The following is a 20,821-nucleotide window of genomic DNA, read 5'->3' on the forward strand; positions in this document are numbered from 1 at the left end:
GAATTTAGCAATAACTAATCATTGGTTAATTTAGCATCTACAAGGTGATTAAATAGGTTTTACTACAATATTTGTATCGATACACACACACGCACACAATAGGCCTGGTAATTTGTCGTGACTTTAGCAAAATACTCACAATATGCACAGATGAAGGTACCTATTAAAATTTCCTCTGGGTTTAGTGAAAAAGCAGTATGTGCAGATAAAAATTCTCCTTGAGTTCAGTGAAATACTCACTTTAAATGATTGTCTCAAAGGGCAAAAAGTCAAGCCTCAAGGAGCGAAGGGTGCTGGAAATCAGCTCTGGTCCGGTTGCCAGGCCTCCGTATGCAAACTTATGAGTTCGCAAACTCTGAGAGGTATCCCACTCAGAGGGAGATTCTGGTGCAGCCCACTGCGGTCCCGGAGAGCTCAAAGGGTCTCCCTTGGTACCGCTGGTTGTGAGATGATTGACTTTAGGCATCAGTAAATTTCCATCCTGCTTTCACAACCCGTGTTGGAAATTACTAAAGTTCTCAAAAATTCCAGTGATGCTGGTACAGATTCTTCTGAGTTACAGCCCAGATAAGATAGGCCCCAAGGCTGTCAGGGGGCGCCTGGTACAGACGTAAAATATGTTCCAAGGTTGTCAGGGGGGCGGCTGCCTCCCTGGTACAGCCAGTGCTGCTCCCATCTTAGCCATGTAAGAGTTTCTGATACGGTCAAGGGATGCTTAACTGTCAAACTCGTTACACAAAGGCCAAGTTTGATGAGAGTTACCGAGATTGTAAAGCAGTCCAGGAAGGGGGGGTGAGGGGATGCACCACCACAAATGCTACTTTTAAAATGCCAGCTAAAGAATTACTGAACAACACTTTATTCCGTTAAAAGGCACCCAGACCTAAAAGCAGGAAGGGAAATAAACAGATAAAAAAGCTCTTTAACTTCTAAATGTTTCAACAATTGTCAGTCCAAATCTGTGAACTTAATAAAGGAATAAAAGAACCTTGTCACAATTTGAGTAACTCAGCTATTAAAGAAAGACTGCAAACAAACAAACAAAACTCAGACTAACTGTGGAAGTTTCATGTTTAGGGGCCCAAATAGGCCAGGATATGATCCATTTGTTCCTGCTCCTGCAGGAAATGAGCTTATCTTTTTCTTGTGTGAAGGTACTTCATTTGTGGGTTGTGGACTATGTGTGGGCCACCATTAAAGCAGCCCAGATGATATCAAAATCTTCCTTTCCTAGAAGCCATGTCTCCCATCTCTCTACTCCTATTTATTAGGTGTACGGTATGTGCCACACCCGGAGAGTTACATTTCAGTCTCCACGTCAAATGCATTCAAATCTCCCACTTTTTCCTCCCACTTGGCTGAAACAACCTAGTCTTGTAATACAGAGGCTTGAATAAAGTCTCAAAGGGATTTATTTTTTCTTGATAATTACCCCACTGCTGTCTTGTCCTGTGAATGCAACGGCTTAGTGCTCCTCAAAGACTGCTATGGCAACACATTACAATGTCTCAGAAACCAGGGTATACTTTGAAAAAGAGAAGAGGGAGTTTTAAAAAATGAGGAGACTTGCAGGTATTCATGTATTCTAAATAACAGAAAAGCCAGTACATATTGCATGAACCGATAAAATAAATAAACACAAGAAAGAGACAAAACCAAACCACACTTCTACTTAACTTACTTCTACACCTGCTACTGAAACTAAAGGAGGACCAAGTTTACTTTTACGTAGTTGCAGTATTACAAGTTACTGTCACGTCAAAGTGCAGTGAAAACAATGAAAATCCTTTGTTTCATTCACTGATGCTTTTCAATGACTTTAGAAACTACAGTCTGCATCTTCATAGTTTCTTCTCTCAACGAAGTATGGCAGTGTGTATCCTCAAAAAAGATAACTGATATCATCAATTGTTTCATTGCTCTTAAAATAAGCAAATAAATATGTGACTAAGGACTTGGAGCAAGATGATGGAATTAACAGTAAATACAAAATAATCTCATCTTTCCATCTGGATGTTTGGAGCTTTGTGGGCTGAGAAGTCTGAGGAATGCAAAACACAAAAGGGTGAAAAATAGTCATCTGCTTTGAAGTCTAAGTGTAGAAATCCTTTACATCTTCCTTTGCAACTTTTCTCACTTTCCCTGGTGACCTGATAATCCCTGAGAAAAGGACTTCTGACAGAGGTGAGGAATTGCAAAATATATCTCCTAGCCCTTATCACCTTGCCGAACACCACCTGCGAAGCTCACTCTTCTGGCTGCCAACGGTGAAATGCATCTCCTCAGACTCACTCTTGTCATAATTTTATTTTTTTTCCTGTCAGTCTAGAAGTTCTTAGCTTAGCTTAATCCTCCCTGAATCCTTCTAATTCCTGTCCAAGCTCCTCTTTGTGCCGTTGTGCTAAAGAAGCGGCTGTCTTCACCAGACAGCAGCTACCCAGGCCAGCTTCATTATAGCTCTCTATTTTCAAGCACTTTCAAGGGCAGCATGCTGCTTAGGAACAGCTTTGGAGGATGATGATTCATCCAGATAACAGAATTTCAACTCATTATGTGAAGCGATGCTGTATTTTTATAACAAAATCTAAATATAGTTTACATTTTTCAGAAGTTTGCTTTTATCTGTTAGAAAGAAGCAGATTATTTTTAGACCGTTAAAAAGGGACTACACTGAACTTGACTGTTTTGGCTCATTTTCCATTTTTTTTGTTTTAGATACAAAAGTCCTATGAGAACTTATAGTAGATGCAGTTTTATTCCAACCTGTCTTGTCTGCTAGCTCTTTAATAGAAAACTAGCCTCCTTTATAAAGCATTTTTCAGAAAAAGTTATATAATTCCTGCAATTAATTTGATAAATATCTAGAAAAAATTTCAGCTCAAGGGAAAAACCAACCCTCAGAAGCCCTTTGACAGCTGGTTCCATATTTTTATGATTGAAAATGTGATGGAGAATCTAGATGTCACATAAATGCTAGCTAGTATTGATTTTATGAATAATAATGATCAAATCTTTGACAGAATAATTTCCATTCAAGTATCAGTTTTAGGTAACCTATGAGGATGCGAACCACTATGCGCAAGGTTTTCAAACACATGGGGTAGTCAGCAACAATCAGTATACCTGAATGAATTAGGTTTGCCACAGAGGTGTGTGTGTGTACATTAACAGACAATGAGCTTTAGCACAGCTAAGGCCAACGTATAAATACAAAGGGGATTATATAGTAGCAGGTTTGCTAACGTTAGGCTTTCCTCCTGTTAGAGCAGCCGTATGAAAAAACCCCTCAACTAGTAATCTATAATTGAGTAAATCTAATTTGCTTGACCTTGACTATTGGCTTCTGCTACCCCCAATAATCTTGAGGAAGAGCCAGATTTTTTTTTTTTAATTATTATTTTGTCTATGGACAAGACATGGGCGTTCCACTTGTGGATCTGAATACTTTCAAGTGTCAGATTTAAAGTTATTTAGGAGCCCACATTCACAGATTTCTATTTTAATTGGTGTCTGAGAAAGTCGCAGTGGCCAAATGCCTTTGATTCTCATTCTAGCTCGCTTCAGACCTGTGTAGCAACTCTTTTACATTTGTCTTAAGTTTGGTAGAAATAGCCTTCGTTCCTCGGACAAAGTGTTCACAAAACATTCGTCATATGGGCCACATATTGCTACTAATTAACTCCACTGCTATTATAGCGTGGAGTCAACATACAGTAAAGCAAGGCCTTTATATGAATTCACCCTGAGTACAAGTCTGAAATACGTGTGCGGGTGCGGTTTCTCTGTGCAATACTTTTGAATAGACAAGTTTCATACCCATACTCAAAAAAAGAATTATTTGGATGAGTTTAATGATTAAAACCTGTATACCTTATTGATTAGTTTGCACTTAAAATATTAACTATCGTTATTTTACAAATAATCCCTTGCTGAATTTATGTAGAAAGTGGGACAAAAAAATACGGAGAGTTTACATAAAGTTATAGTAGCAGATACCAGCAAAGCACCAGAAAAAGATTCATAAAATTTTGCAATGAAGTGGCAAATACAATGTCTAAATAATCATTTAGTACTTCATATAGATTTGTTACAGGTCATCTGCAGCTAGGGCTTAGTAGAAGCTACGGATTCTTTTTCCAGTATTAAAGAATTACCTTTTTTAGTACTACAAGCCATTTAGCTAACTTCTGCCACAGTTAAGAGAGGAATGTAAAAATATCAGCTAATACAATTTCTATGGAAAAATGAAGTTGCTTTATAATGATATATTTTATTAAGCAATGTCATTTTATGGTTACATTTATGTTCTCAGAGTACATTTTGTAGTGTTACTATGTACCTTCATAAATTCATTCTCCGGTTTCCTAATAACAATTAGAGAAAGGTGCTGGGTAGAACTTACCTGCTACTCAAGTCTTTTCCTGTACAGAAAGGGTTTTATTAAATAGAAGAAGTGACAATATATCAAGAACACTTATCCGGAGCTTATAAGGAAGACTCAGGAGTCTCTCCGGAGCTCCTCCAGGAGCAACTCCTACAAATTCACATAGTCTGTCAACCCCTATGAGTGAACATCTAGTTTTAGTTACACAGAGTAACACATTTAATATTCCTGATTCTTAACTTTCGTAGGGGATTGCAACCACTCATAGAGGAGCCCAGAAATCCCTGCACAGCTAAACATCTTCAGATGACAGCCAAAATAGAGAGAAGCACCTGGAAGAAGTTTCAGAGCTGTTATACAAGATTTTGCAGGGCCTATGATTTTCTTCTTTTTAATTCTGACCAAGGGGAAAAAAATAGTAGACGGTTACGTTTTTCAGTGTTGTAGCTTACAAAAGTGTTTGGGAAGATGGACTGCTATTGTAGAGTATGCTCAGTTATTTTTTTGAAAGGTGAATGCAGTTCTTCAGCTGGATGACACCAATAAAACAAAGTGAATATGTGTCTAGACAGCACCCTGATTTTCCATTTGTCTTCCATTCTCTTAATGGCATCCTTCCTCTACCTCTTCTCACAACTCCATATCAAAAGTTTATCATAGTGGCTAAGAGGGAAAAAAAAAAAGGTAATCTCTTCCCCACGTGGCCGTGCAATAAAGAGATTTGACACAAGCAACATTATAGTATTTACGACTTTGATGCAAGCCAGCAAATTTTTTAGAAGCAAAGAACATTCCAGTTCAAGACGTTGGATTCTTATTGTCATAGCTTAACATCTTCTATAAATCTAGAGCAAACAAAAGCATCGGAAACAGTTGCATGAATTCTCCTGTCAAGCCAAGCAGCTAAAATCCTGAGGAAATCAAGCTAGTAGAGCAAAAGCCAAGAGCAGAGACAGATTTTATTCTGCATGCCTAGCCAGTTTAGTCTAGGCTTCTTTCAGCATTGTTATTTTAGTTTGGGAAAAAAAAAAAACAACAAAACACCTTTTAAGGGCTAATAACTGGCTCTTTTCTAGTTGTTAGGTTTTTAGATCTCTGTAAAATCCCTTGTAAGTTTTGGGGGGTTGAAGTAACTGGACAACTATCTCCTAAACAGGACAGTGGTAGAACTAAAAACACAAGTCACAGACCTGTGCTGTATCCTGTCAGTACCCTGCTTTCCTTCACAGTGGGAAGGAATTGGAGACCTCTACTCAAACGTTTGTTTGTTTGTTTGTTTTTTAATCACATAGTCCTTTTCACCCTTCCTGTGAGAGCTTTCTTCCCCTGAGCTTTAGATTACTGGCTTGAAAGCAAATTATTAGAGTATCTAAAGCTTTGGTAGTTTACTTAAATTGAGTTATCAACTCATACATGAAACAAAAAGGCTAATTACTGCCAAAATATAAATATACTTATTTACAGCAGACCTAAGTAGATAGTATCTTATCCAGTTCTCAAGTATTCTTGCTCTACACTGTCAATAAACGTGCCCTCTCCCTGTGACATTCACCCTGAAAAATTTGATGGCAACACTTTCTGACTAGTCTTGTGCTTGTGTATAACTCTGCAGCGTTATGGCATAGGAAACTCATATCATGACAAGATTCTTCATGATTATGAACAGTAGCTCAGCAATGGAATTCTCCTTTATGGGCCTGTTCCAAGAACTGTCAAAAAAATCTTCCAGTTCAAGCAGGACAGTTTTGATCATCCCCTTAAGTGGTTTAAAGAGTCCAATTTCTTTGTCAAGGTTCTCAGAGAAAGGCAGCAATTTCTCAAGGCACACAATATTAGTCCCCAACCTATCAGTCACTGTTACGAGACAAGCCTTGAGAGTCTGATGGCTGAGGTCTATTAACTGCTCACAAGATTGATAACAGGGTAAGTTGCAAAGGAAACGTTAGATATCCAATCAGTTTGACAATCTTTTAAACTTCTTGCAATACCATAGTCGAATAGGTGCTGCCTGATACATACAGATACTTCAACAGAAACTATTTTTCATTTATGATTCCATAAACAAAGAGAAAGGTAACTGCCCAAGCCAGGAAGCTGAAGCCCTTCTCTTTCAATACCTGCTTAGTCTCAGCTCGGGAATCTCTCTTCTGCTTTATCAGTAAATTAGCAGACTATGTAGTTACTTCAGACTGTGCAGCCATTATCCATCTAAAATGTTTAAGTAACAGTGTTAACTTTTTTTTTTTTTTTAGGGTAAGCTAGTACTACTCTAGACCAATACCATCCCGTCTTTTAACCTCCTAGATGAGTTTATTTCCAAGATTTCTTTGCATTAGGGTATATCAGAAAATGCAAACCAAAAATACCAGGGAGGAGCTGTGCAGACTTGGAACAAACCCCTATTTTTTAGTTGCCCTCACGTCAGACTTCAGAAATTGACAGTGCCTCAGTTCTTCGAAAGGAAAAATTAGGTGGAGCTGGAGGTTGTCTCAGTGTTGGGAAAACAGTCAGCCTTCTGTTCCCAGAACGACCAGTGACAGAAAAAAGCGGTTCTCTGTGAAGCAGCTTTTCGCATACATAAGAGAACTGGCAAGAATTCTGATGCGCTTTTAAGCCCGCCCCGTTCTGGCTGTGCAGCACATGGTCAGACAGGTGGTCACTGACTGTGCCCCTCATCTCAGCTTTTTCCCCATTCCAAACGAACACTCCATACTACTTCATTCACACTGCTTGTGCCCACATAACCACGCTCTGATCTCTGCGGTGCTTTACTGCAGCTTTGCTTACATCTCTTCCCAAGTAATTAATTCTGCAGTTCATCTAACGAGTCCCTCAGTCAATTTCACTATAATGTAAGTTAATTCCTCTACTATTACTGCACAGCTTGCAAGTGTAGAGAGAACCCTTCGACCATATGCTACTGTAGATCTGAGAGATAATTCTTAAAATGTGCTATTAATAAACAGACATGAGAACTATTTTGACATCTATTATTTATAAATACATAAGCAAACCCAGAATCAAAGATCAGAACTCAGTGAGCCAGGCATCAGGTGCTTAGTATTGCTTACCCCTCAGAGCAGATTTTGCTTTTTCATTGCAACCCTGGAAGCATGAGACATTCAAATCCTAGTAACAAAATTAATTTACTTAAATATTTTGACATATCAGAAGTTCTTAATATCTGACCAATGTTAATTTAAGAGTTTTGAAAAATCCATTCGGGCTAAAAGTCAGCTGTTTCACAAAAAAAGGGAAAAAAAAGGCAACGCTTCTCAGTTCTGAATGGTGGAAGCACTAGCAACAGAATGGTCATACTATTTTCCCAAAAAAATGATCTGATTTCTTGAAGGGTAAAAAGAAAGTTTGCCAATGTTTTTCTGCAATACTTCAACGCACATATCATAGTTTTACATCCGACATTCTACTTCAAAAGGAATAACAGTCCATTTTATATTGGAATAGCTATGTATACTTTTGTATTCATAATTGGTCCTGGGTTACATTTTAGATGTAAATTAAAAGCTGTTTCACTGTAATCAGATGGGGGCCAGATGTCTGGCTTCTGTGACATTTTAGTCTTTCCCTGCATTGATGGATGTACATTTTTTAAATCCTGTTGCTCACCACCATTGTAGCCTCATAAGAATAATTATCTACTTCTACAGTGGTCAAGATATGAAAATAATGCCTGTAATATAGTTACTCTACTTTTGCCCAATTTTTGTATTCTTTTTTTACTGAGTCTCCATGTTTGTTTTGTTTGCAATGTGTATTCCACCCTCTTCCATTTCAGTCTTTTACATTTCTCCCTCAAAAAAGCCTTCTAGTGTATTTATACCCCATTTCACTTTTTCCCTTACCAAGTCTCTCCACCCCCTCAATCCTGTGGTAGTACCTTTGACCCTGCCCATCACTGATCTAATAAACTAAGACTAAAAAGAAATTCACTTCTGTAATTTACAGATACAACTGCAAAAATTCTCACTGCAGTAAGGTTATGGAGCATTTTAAAAAACATTATCTGGGCTGAATGCTTCAACTTATGTAATCTGCTTTTCTTAATTTCTTTGCGTATTCGTAAGAGAGTACACTAGACATTACCGCATGGATAAATTCAGATTTAAAGAAAATATGAAGGAAAACAAACATTTCACTAGAATGTTACCATTTTATCACAACATTAAAAGAAACAGTATTAAGCACGTCCCCGATGTGGTATAAGAGAATTTCTGTTCTAAAGGAATCTTCCTATATTCTTCAGCATATTTGATGGACAAATCAGAGTTCTGTAGCACTAAACACCCTTGCAATGATTCATGTGAGCAAAATTTTTTTTAATCTCACACTGTAATCTGTCCTTGCGTTTACTCCCAACAATTTTCAGATGTGCATAGAAAGAAGGGTAAAACAAATTCTTCTATAAAATCTAGAAGTATTTTTTCTTTAATAAAAAACTCTGTAGTATTGACTTAAGATAATTATATTCAACTGTCTTCTTCCTTACAAGCATGGCAAAATTACCTGGCCATATTCTCCCTTTCTATCTTTATTCTCCTTGCCAAAGAAAGGGAGGGAGATAAAAGATGTTTAGGATTTTTTCAGATTAACTGAAAGATAAAAGAAACAAAACCATAAAGGCCCCTAAAAATGTGAATAGAGCAGTTTAAATTGGAAGTAACTGTCAGATGGTTTTGATCAAGGTAGTCTATTCCAATGCCACAAGCCATTTTAATGAATGTATGATTAACGAGAAAACTGCCTACTGTCCGATTTCTTGCTAATGTGTTTGAAGATTTTAGCTTTGTGGACGTTCTTCGATTTCTGGTAACCAAATCCCCCACCTCCACCTCTTTTCTGTAGTCTTCTGCCATGGTTGCTGTTCACATCTGGGATTTTATTGGTTAAAGAACTTTAAAAGGAATAATTTGAAATGTTGCTTTTTAGGTATTGTAAGAGTTAGTCATGTGAGAAAAAAACAACAGCATTATATAAAAAGTTGGAGTTGCATAACTACAGGCAAAACTAGAACTTTGCGTCTGTGGTTCTAAATAATCCTTTTATTCCTACAGTTGTCCAACTAAGTTGGCCAAAGTACTACTGCTTCAAATTCCATCCACTGGCAGGTTTGACAGTAATCTAGAGTCTCTTATTTCATGCTCTTGCCCCTCTATTTCAATATTGCATGATTATTAAACTTAAGCACGTAACCTTTCAATGAAAACAATTCTGCATGGAGGAGCACTCTAGAACATGTATGAAATCTTCCAGTGTCTGCTACCCTGCAGCAACTGAAGCACATATATGCACTAAAACATAGATGTTTGTAAGCAAATATTAAAACCGTGAAAATTGCAATTTAACATTTTCTTTGACAAACCATTGTTGGAGCACGATGCATTTATGTGATTAATAGAAAAAAAAAATCAGAATTTGAAGTGGCATATGAACTTCACTAAGTTGCATTTAACGTTTATAAAGCAGAAATTCAGCTTTGAAATACTGCAGTAAAAGGATACTGAGGTCAACAAACGGAGGAACTTTAAAACCAAATGAAAGGCTGACTTTGGGAAGATCCAGGTTATTGACGTTATAGATCTGCTTCAGAGAATGGGAGTCATAAGCTCTAATGTAAGCTTTGTATGCTTCCTGGGCTGACTTGTGAAGGAAGTAGTTCTTCTCAATCAGTTTCTCCAGCTGATGAGGGAAAAAAAAAAACCAGAAACAAAACACATATCCAATTATAGCTGTAACAAGTGTATAAATTATATTCAAGCAAATTATTTAGTGTGAGAGTTGCAGTGACATTCACTATTCACTTCAGCAAAATTGCCCTGTGATGGTAGAGTGCACATACATATATCAGAGTGCTGTTATAAACAAACAGAGGGACAAAAAAGCCTGAAGCTGAATTACAGTACAGAAAATTTACAGAAATATTAAATCGGGTTGTCCCAAACAAGTTAATCAAGGAGTATACAACTGCAGCCACACCATGAAACTACGTGTACTGAGAATTAATGGACAACGACAGTATACTTTTAAGCCAGACATCTAAACTGTACCATTCCATGTAATTCTGTATGTAGTCTTATCTCTTCTGGTGCAAATGTATTCTAAAATAAGCAGTATTAATTCTAAGACAAAAATGCAGATGAACTACTGTAGATTGAGATATTTTATTTGTTGCAGGCTAAGTTCCCAATACACTTTAGATCCAAGTGTCTCATTTGATGCTTAACATATGTTAATTCAGCATACTAAAAATAAGTTACATTAGACACCATTACTTCCTAATGATTATTAACTAGGAACCTCTTTCTGTAAGGACTGTCTTCACTGCTTCTTGTACTTGCTATTTCAAATTTAAGTTACTGCAAGGAAGCTTTACTGAGCTCTTACCAAAAGAATGATTCACAGAACTAAACATCAATAGAAATTCCCATCTACAGAACAATCTACGCTATTCTATTCAACTTTGTGCTCCATGGATATTTCTGTAGCACTGGAGCACAAAACAGGTTTAGCTGATGCGGGGCTTTATTAGCACCAGCTAGTTAAAAATACACCTGGAGTATATACTAACATTTCTAAGTGTTGGTACTGGATCTCTTCCTGCACACTGAAGCCTGAGTACATCATCTTATAAGACATATGTTACTCGCAATTAATCTGAACGTACGTAACTATTCAATAAAAGCTACCAAAACCCTGTTTGCTACGCTAGACAAGAACATTCTGTTCAAAAGTTGAAAGCAGGTTTATGCCACTGTGGTTTTGCGATGTAATGTGAAAAAACAACTCTTACAAGCAAATTCATACTGTATGATGATGATAATTTAGTACCAGATATTAAAATTAATCTTTAATTTCTAAACATTTTATCATTTTACTGTCACCAAGGGATAACATGGCAGGAGGATTTACTGCGCAGTACTCACGTACAGGAACTTTTCCAAACAAGCATACCTATTTTTAAACTGCAGTTGTTATCGACTAACATTCTCCATGTAAATTATTATACAGATATTCAGAGTAGCTGTAGTATGAAGTCATTGCATACCTGAGACTGGATGTCAGAAATTTTTGACCAGGAAAATTCAAATTCACTTAGTGGTACCTTAAAAAAAAAAGAAATTAAATATCAAAATTATTTGTACTGTGTAAATAGTGAATGTGTTTAAGACCTAAGACAAATAGAAAAAGACCTGCTACAAACCAGATTATTTTTTAAATACCACAGCTGTATCTGCGAAGTGCCTTTACATCAATATGCCAGTATCAGGACTTCCTTTAAGCTAGAGTAATAAAGATGCTCAGTATGACACTTTCACCGCTTTAGCTTTTGCTTTAGAAGCTATACCACTTCAATTACAAGTGGCAAAACTCTGTAATGTAACAAGCCCATAAGGAGAGCAACCAAGAAACTACGTGCAGTTCCATCATATTAAAATGATTACATTTAGAAGGCGGCTACACTTCTTTTGGAATTGAACAAAATGCAATTGACTAAATAGAAAAAATAAGAACTGCACAAGCAACATCGGGGTTTTAATTTCCTCTGGAGGGTCAAGCTCCCAGTATCCTTCCACAGAGAGGTCATAGGAAATTGATTTATTTTTTATTAACACAAGTTGCACAGTTGCAAAGAAACTATAAATACACTCAATATTTACCTTTGGGCTGCTGACTTTAAAGTCAGATGTTCAGTTAAATATTTTCTAAGCAACAGAATGTTTTTTGCTTAAACAATTAAAATATTTGATGAATCATTACAGTTTTTGCCTCTAAAAACCTGTTGCACAGGAAAAAAGAAAAAACTAGACATAAAAGTTTACCCTGGCTTGCTTTAGGTAACGAAGAAAGCCCAGTTCTTCTGGTCGTAAAATGAGCAGAGCATGTCCTCTACCATTTATGCCTCTGGCAGTTCTACCAACACGATGAATATATTCCTTTTGGAAAGGATAAGAAACAGCAAGTCCAATCAGTCTTTCAGACATGTAATAATCAAACAGCTTCGTAAAAACCACTCAAATTTAACATTAATATAATGTAATGCATTATTTTTTAAGACTTTTCTTAGCACTGACACATGGATAAGGGAAACCAAGTGCTAAAGATGCAAAGCATAATTAGGCTGAGACAGAACCCCTGACTAAAAGGTAAAGTAACTTTTACTGAAGAAAAAAAAAATCTTAGTCTGCTGTAACTGAAAATTAAACTTTGCTTTTGGCATATTTGCTCTGCATATTTGTCAAAACTTCTGAGGTTTTTTGCGTTCTGCTTGTTTACACTGGACATTTATTCAAGTAAGAATACTGACTTTTAAATAAAAATCAGATTTCCACCAGAAAAGCTGTTAGGAGACTCAGGGATGCATATATAAACTCATACTCCTCCTGAGAAATGTTTTGTTGTTCAGCTGATTAGATTTCAAATTAATTTAACAGCACAAAGAATAACGTTTTAAAAAGCAACTCTTAAGAAGGAAACGAAGGTCTCGGCTAGGGGCAGCATTTCCTAGGATCTGGTGAAGGGAAGTGGAAGAAATCAGTGGCTAGATATGATCATGGCTGAATCCTGACCTCTGTCAAGCAGCAGTTTCAGCATTTCTCTGCAACTATGTTTGTATCTAGGATTTGATTTGTTGCTGTGAAGTTTCTCTATTTCCTTAACTTACTTTTGGATCGTCTGGAGGGTCATACTGGACAATCCAGTCAACTTCAGGAATATCCAGTCCTCTGGCAGCTACATCAGTGCACAACAGTATTCCAGATTCTGCATTACAGAACTGGAAAAATGTCGTAGTACGTTTGGTTTGTTTCTGCTTGCCCTAAAAGGAAACAAACACATTAAGGATGAAATATCAACTAAAAAAAAATTTTAAAAAAAATCTGCCAACTTGTAAGCTAAATGCAATTTCCCACTGCACGTATTACATCACTGCCAAAATATAAAATAATTTGCGGGATCTTTCCATGTTATGGACTTGTACAGACCAAGCAGGACTATTTCACAGTGAAGAAACAATGCTACTACAGGGCTACATGAAATGGTATCTCTGAGTGTGTTACACCGTAACTTCCAAAGCATTAAAAATCTGGTTGCATAAGCATTCCTTTCAGGAGGGCTGCATAAATGCCTAAAGTTCAGAAAAAGGACATTTGCAAGTCTACCAATATGTTAGATATGTTATAGGTTTAAAAAAAACATACAAAAAGACTCGTAACAGTTCTATCAAAGTATAGCAAAAAAAATCCCCAAAAGAACAAAATAAAAAAGGACATTTGTGATCAGTTACGACTATTTCACAAACTTTCAGTCAATTCTTTCTCCTGAACTACGCATTTTGTAGTTTTGGTAAAAATTAAAAATACTCATCCAAATGGTAAGAATTGGCATAGTAAAACCAAACATCACCCTGGCCTTAGAAAAAGCACCCAGCCCTCCAGGGATCAGAGTGTTTGGGTTCCTCTGACAATAGCTTTGCTCCACAAATTGAGTTTTAGTGCTTATGAAAGGCAACCCCTTGGTAGAAAACAGAAAGCTTTCTACACACAGAGCATGAATCAGTGTTCAGCCCTGGTTTGGAAAAGGGCAAGACTAACAACGTTGAAGTGTTGTTATTACATAGTCTTTGCTTTGTCTCCTTCCTCTACAGACTAATCAAGATCATCATCAGTTTTGTGAGCAGGGAATCTGCTTATTAGAAACTTACTGAAATAAACAAGGCAAATGTAAGGTCAGTAACAACTCACAGGTACTATCAGATTAATTAATTAATGAATAAAATACTTACATGAATGGCCAAAACAGGCAGATCAATATAGTTGAGTAATTCATAGTGATACTTCACTGACATACATGAAGAAAAAAATACCATTAGTTTCTTCTTCCGGTTCTTCTTGAGGAATGTGAAGAGCAAAAGGAATCTTTTTTCAGATGGACACACTACATACCCCTGGAAATTTTAAAAATATTGTTAAATAAAGTAGTATGGAACAAACTCTTGTTTCAGCAATACAATTAAATCAGGGAAGCGTTATGTTGTGAAACAAATATGCCAAAGTTAATTTTTCCAGCTATATTGGGCCAAACCATTCAATTTATTGTCTGTGCCTCACCTTGGTATATGAAACTCCTAAAGATGATGAACTTGGCAAGAAACTTACTGTACTACCTTGAAATATGAAGAAATGATTTTTAGTTAATTCTCCAAGCTAGCGTAAGTTCAGTGAAAAGTAATTAGTTTATACAATAAAAATTCATTTCAAGAACTTTGAATTACTGGCATTAGGCATGGAAAAAACTGCATAGGGTTCTTAACATTTTTTATGATTTCGAGAATTCTGTTTTATGGAATTCTTGCTACTGGTTTACTCTTTTGAGGTAATACATAGCTACTGGTAATTTTATAACAACACTCATCATGTCCACCCAGTTAAAAACACACAGGACTTACTATGTTCACAGATCATACCCCTTTTAATAACATTTGTGTTTTACCTGTTCAAGACCATCTACTGTTGCCGTCTCCTTGTTATCATCAACCCCAACATAGAGCGGCTCTTTCTTCAGAGAGATCTTTGCCAGATCTTCAACCTTTCTGGTTTGCGTAGCAGAAAAAAGCATTGTCTGTCTGCGCTCTGAAAAAGTATTTATTTTGAAAGACAGGCTCATTTTTTAAAGGAGAATTCAAATAGCAAGTTCATAAAATCTCTGGCTGCAAACTTCCCTGAGCAAGTCTTCTACTTCTTTCAATTAAATTCTAATACAAACATACTGCTACTGAAAAACAAAGACAGGTGTGGTTGTATTACGGATCACACAGGATGTTTACTTAGGCTGCCCCCATCCCCAAGATCCTAACAGCTATCAAAACACATGATTCTTTCTCTCTGGGAAAATGTTAATAGTCATTTGCACTCCAATTTAGACACAAAACAATCATTTAAATAGACACTGACCTTGTAATTCTAACTATAAATTGACTTAATTTCCATGAATATTAAAATGTTTTTGTTTAAAAAAAAAGAATCATGCTAGAGATTGTGCAAGAAAAAACTTAACAGAACTGAAGTGCATTGTTACTGCTTGTCTTGCAGAATCAGTCTAGAATGTACACATTTGTGTATACTCTTTAGTGCCCTGGCAGCATGCCTGTACAGAGCCTCAGTGACTTCAGTGGTCTTGGAGCAGGTGTAGGAAATCTCCTGCCTGCCTGTTATCTCTCAGCTCAAATACACATCCTGATCCTGTAACATTTTCTTGTTACGTGAGTACAAGGAAAACACAGACTTAGCCTTTTCCATTTCACAACTGCAAGAACAGTAGCAATTGTTCTTGCCGAACAACTGGTGCTATCATTTTTGAACTTTTTTTCCTATTTTGAAGTGTCAGTTCTAAAATAAAATTTCCTTCCTAACGAGACAAAACCAAATTAAACTCATGCAAAGTAAACATTTATTTTATCTAACATTTTCCACTTCACAAAGAACATGTCGTTCTCCCACTCTTCCTTCCCCTTCTGTTTTTAGCACTGTTCATTAACATTCTTCACAGGATGTTACTTATTAGATTTATATATCTGCATTTTAAACATGCAGATCTGGATTTTAATATTTAAGATTTGGAACCTCAAAATGTTTATTGCTGATTTTTTTATATACTATTTCCATGGGTTTTTTTTTTCCTGCATTTTGAAAGTTAAAGGGAGAGCCTTGTTGACTCTGAGAACGTGTTTAATACATCAATTACAAGGACTAACTAAATGAAAAATTAGAAAAAGAAAATTCTAAGGTAAATACTTAAGCTTCCTTAAGATTCTGTTCTGGAAGGTATGAAGAAAATTCAAACTGCAAGTCAGAAGACCTTTTTCCTTATATTGAAGCCTTATTAGGAAATAATGAATTGTAGGAAATAAATGGGCAAAGGAAGATGAATGTGAGAACGCACATGTTAAACTAAAAGGATCTTACATGAACAGAATTATATCCCTGAAGTGCATATGAAAACGCTGTCCTTCAGATAACTGATGTTAAATAAAGTAATATATACTAGCTATCAGAAAAAAAAGGACAGAGGAAGACAATCACTCTGAAGTGCATTTACAGAACTATAAAAATTAATGACTTCTCTTATAATAATTGAGTCATAAAGAAGACATAATGTTAGTCAAGTGATTTCCAGGAAAGACAGATTTTTTTTTTCTTACTTGGTAGAAGTTTTATGATCTGTTTCATCTCTTCTTCAAATCCAACCTCCAAGATACGATCTGCCTCATCAATTACCAAACACTGCAAGTTCTTGTACATGAAACCTGGAGTGTTCTAGAAGATTAAAAAATTCAGAGTCAGACAGGGACGGGAGTTTTATTATGTTTTAATAATGCAGATTAGACTTCAATATTTTATCTACCTGCATATGATCCAGCAGTCTTCCTGGTGTTGCTACAATGATGTTGATTCCGTTTCCAAGTTTCTGTGCTTCTGCTGATCGGTTACTGCCCCCCATTATCAGACCATAGGTGTGAACATGATGATTCATAAGTTCTTTCAGAACTCCGTACGTTTGCATAGCAAGCTCTCGAGTAGGAGAAAGAATAATAACACCCGTTCCTAAAAAATACATCGATCAGACAAGAATAGTCACAACTTGTCCAATCCCCCTCCTAGCCACGTCCCTAAATGGCTGTGCCACAGTAAAATTCAACTGTGAAATGAAGAGCCTTACCATTTCTAGGCATGAATTTCAGCTTGTAGATGAGTTCTACCGCAGGAATAAGAAACGCAAGTGTTTTACCACTGCCTGTTTTTGCAGCTGCTAAAATATCCCTGTATGCAGCAAAGTTAGAGAAAAAAAGTATTTAGTTGATCGTGCAGAGGAAAGAACAATCCTATTTTGAACAATGTTGACAACGTAAAAGCACGACATGGCTTAAAGGAAACGAGTAGAGTTGGCATTAAGAGCTCGGTGGCGGATGCGGTCCACAATGATTGGTCCCTGCGTCTCTAGCGACAGTGTGAGACGGTGTCTTTGAGACACATTGACAACAAGACTAGTGAAAACAAACAGACTTCCCTGCTTTCAAAGCCAAATGCAAAGCAGTTTCCGTGAGTTTACCCCAAGTATTTGTTCACATGCAACACAGATATACTTTGTTAACTTGTATTAATGTCTGTAAAACACATAAATATATACAAAATATATATAAAAATATACAAAAAATATATAGACACAAAATATAAAACATATGAGAACATATTTAGAAAAAAAGTTTAGCTGCAAAGTCACATTTTGTGCATTTACCTTGCTAGCAAAATTTACACAACATTTGGTGTCAACATAGCGATTAAAAAGACGGATTTCTTACCTGCCTTCCAGAAGCGGCTTAATACTTTTATGCTGAATTTCAGTCATGTGCGTAAAGCCCATATCATTTATGCCTTTCAATGTATTCTCACTGACAACACCAGCCAGGGAAGTAAAAGAATTGTCTTCAAAAGCACCTGAAGTGAGGGGGGGAAATAAAAAATATTCAAACTCATTTCTTCAGTTCCATCTGTCCTCTGAGATTACCCAGTTAAAATTGGCCTCGATGAAAAAAAAATCAAAGCAAAGGACTTTTTCTTATTCCCTTCCACCATAAAATCTGAAGACATTGACAAAATACTCTGTATTAATGTGTTCCTAAGGATAGTACACAGAGCTGTTAAAAATGAACATGAACACACTGCTGCTCCTGCCAAATTTACTCGTCGTACACCTCCATCTTGCTCTTCATTGACTTCTTCCTCTGCAGTTAAACATATCTGTGTATATATGTTTTAAAACAGATATTCACTAGCCATTTTAAGACGTAATAGGAGTGTGCATATAATGCAAATTTCAAAGAACAGTAACTGAGTAATAGCTGTACCGTTGCCAGTGTCACGTCGCCTATATTCAAACATCTGACTTATAACCCTAATTTGAAAACTGCAACTTGCTCTGGAAGAAAGCGTTAGACCTTGGCTTTTTGCACACGTACGAATAAGGGGACACAAGATACCTGTTACACCTAGTGGTAAACTGGGCACTTCATCCTCCTCCCCCTCCTCCTCTTCCACTTCGTTCTCTCCAGAATCCTGCTTATCTTCATCTTCTACCTCCACAGATTCATCTTCTTCAGTTTTCACTTTTTTAGGTTCTGTATCTAGAGTGTTATTTTACAGCAGACAAGTCAGAGATACGCAGGACATGTTCATCATTAAAAGTTGCTCCACAGAGTGAATTTCTTTAGTCCGTAACCCACTTACAAATGGCATGCTTTTTTTCATGGGGTGGGAGGGAGGCAAGGTTTCTATGGATATTTCTGAGGCAGAGAGCAAAAAATTCAGAAGTTTCTTGCCCACAATAAAACAGTGAAGCTTAATGTATATTCTATAAATTTTCTGTGGAAACATGGAAAAACTTACAAAATTCTTTCCTATCTGTAATGCAGACATCACGTTTCCAACACGGTTTGTGCTCAGGCTGCGTGAAATGTAATGTCTGTTCAGTTTAAAGTACCTGAATCCTCAGAGAGCTGCATGAAAACACCTCTTTATTTGCATAACCATGAGAACTGTCACAAAGATCAAACAAAAATAAAAGTTTCAAATATATATAGAATATATATATACATGTATAAAAAGATATAAAAATCTAGGAGTATTTGCAGGATGCAATTTTTTGGGGTAGTTTCCCAGTATGCTTTATAGTTTCATAATATACAGATGTTACCGAAGGCTGGCTGTGTTGCTAAAAAGACGTACTGGCTGGACGTTCAAGCACAGAAAGCATCCCTCTGTCAAAGCTCTCCTTTGAAAGCCAGTACATATATTTGCATAATAAACAAGCAAAACATCCAACCTTAATGTAACAAACCAGAATCCTATGCAGCAATGAAGTTGGTTGTTACCGGTTTAGCGCATGTGAGCGTTCAAATGTTAAGCTGGAATAAGAAAACAGGTAACGGTGAGGACCTGCAGGGCTTTAAAAGGTTCACCAGAGCAAGGCAGGGTACTTTGCACGGCCCAGCTGACGAATCCTCTCCGACAGGGCGGAAAATGAAAGCGGGCGCTTTTTGGGGTCTGCAGGAGTGACTCAGCCCGCGGAGGCAAGCTGGCTTTGTTAAGATCACGTACCATCACCCGCAGCAGCCGCCGCTTTCCTCTTCTTCTTCTTCCTCTTCTTCCCCTCCCCGCCGCGGGGGCCGGCAGCCTCCGCGCCCTCCGAGGCCCCTCCGGCCGCCGCCGCTTCTCCCTCAGGGGCCGCCGCCGCCTCAGCCGCCTCCTCCGCCTCCTCCGGGGGGCCCCGGGATGCCGCCTCGCCTGGCGGAGGCACGTTTCGGAAACAGAGGGGGGGAAAAAACCCACAGTCAGCCACGGCTCCGCAAGCGCTCAGCCGAGCGGAAGCTCCGCAGGGCCGCCCGCCCGCCCCGGCCCCGCCGTACCTGCCCCCTCGGCCGCCCGCAGCTTCAGGTTGCGCTGCCGCAGCTTCAGGTTGCGCTTGTGGATCTTCCTGCGGAGCAGCCGCATGGGCAGGTTGCCCGCGGCCACCGACACCGACATCGCCGCCGCCGCCGGCCTCCACTCACCCCGCCACACGTGGGGACAGCGGCACGGCGCATCCGGGCCCCGCCGGAACACCCCCCCCCCCCCGCCGCGGCGAGGCCTGACGGGCGGCCCGCAGCGGCCTCCGGCGGCCCGGCGGAGACAGCGCCTCGGCGGGAGGCGGCGGCTGCGGCCCCGCCGTTGGCGGGAGCGACCCCGGGCACGGCTGGGAGGCCGCACCGTGTGTCCTGCCCGGGCCGTCGTGCCCCCCGTCCGTCCGCTGTGGCTCAGTTTTACCTCAGTTTTACCCTGAGGAAGGCAGTCGCCATCTCCGCCACAGCCACCCCAGCCCCACAGCGCCCGTTTTCCCGGTGGTGCTGCCTCCGCTCATGGTTACGGGTGTTTAACTCCAACGGGAGAAACAAACGCTCCCGGGCATCCACCTGTGCGGTTCCAAATTTAGCCCCTCCGAGAGAGGTGGTTTTGGGGACACGCTGCGCGTCCTCTCGTGTGCGGGCCGGAGGCACGGCGGCGTGCCCCACAGGGCTGCCAAACCGCAGGCAGCGGCTGGAAGCGGTGATCCCCGCCGGCCCTGGGCTCCGCTGGCATCCCTGGGGGATGCAGCCCATGGCAGTGCAAAATTTCACACCGACTTCCAGCACTAAAGCTGGTGACAGTTTCAGGCTTGCAGAACCCCCAGCACAGACCCTGGGGATAAAGGACACAGCTGTGCCTTCAGTGAAGTCCTGCTGCAGGACTGGTCCGCTGTCTGTTCCTCCCGACAAAGGGTGCAAAGAACATGGAAATACCCCGGATTTTCACCAGCCTAGCAGTGCTAGCAAGTGAGTGGGCTAAATCTGGG

At 38.8% G+C, this 20,821-nt stretch overlaps 1 protein-coding gene across 1 annotated transcript; it reads right to left on the reverse strand.

Annotated features, from left to right (window-relative positions):
• Window positions 1-240: 240 nt before the first annotated feature.
• On the reverse strand, window positions 241-20,040 carry DDX18 (DEAD-box helicase 18). Its single transcript, XM_087732422.1, has 14 exons — window positions 19,860-20,040; window positions 19,552-19,737; window positions 18,435-18,578; window positions 17,757-17,892; window positions 17,117-17,217; window positions 16,802-17,001; window positions 16,599-16,713; window positions 14,891-15,030; window positions 14,184-14,345; window positions 13,065-13,217; window positions 12,223-12,336; window positions 11,448-11,504; window positions 9,904-10,081; window positions 241-9,273 (listed from the first exon to the last, which is right to left on the reverse strand). The coding sequence occupies exons 1-14, from the start codon at window positions 19,975-19,977 to the stop codon at window positions 9,131-9,133; spliced, it is 1,947 nt and encodes a 648-aa protein (XP_087588548.1). The 5' UTR covers window positions 19,978-20,040; the 3' UTR covers window positions 241-9,130.
• Between the last annotated feature and the right edge of the window lie 781 nt (window positions 20,041-20,821).

This window comes from Nipponia nippon, unplaced genomic scaffold, assembly GCF_047370975.1.
Source record: "Nipponia nippon isolate SJK-2023a ecotype South Korea unplaced genomic scaffold, ASM4737097v1 scaffold_5, whole genome shotgun sequence".
Classification (NCBI taxonomy): Eukaryota; Metazoa; Chordata; class Aves; order Pelecaniformes; family Threskiornithidae; genus Nipponia; species Nipponia nippon.

What these genes read in the sequence shown, in the direction of transcription:
- DDX18 (XM_087732422.1), bottom strand. Translation starts at nt 19,977, where the DNA reads ATGTCGGTGTCGGTGGCCGCGGGCAACCTGCCCATGCGGCTGCTCCGC. An exon ending in AAGCCGCTTCTGGAAGGCAG is followed by an intron (nt 17,218 to 17,756) that starts GTAAGAAATCCG and finishes TGCTGCATACAG; the next exon opens with GGATATTTTAGCAGCTGCAA. An exon ending in ACCCTCCAGACGATCCAAAA is followed by an intron (nt 12,337 to 13,064) that starts GTAAGTTAAGGA and finishes CCTTTCCAAAAG; the next exon opens with GAATATATTCATCGTGTTGG.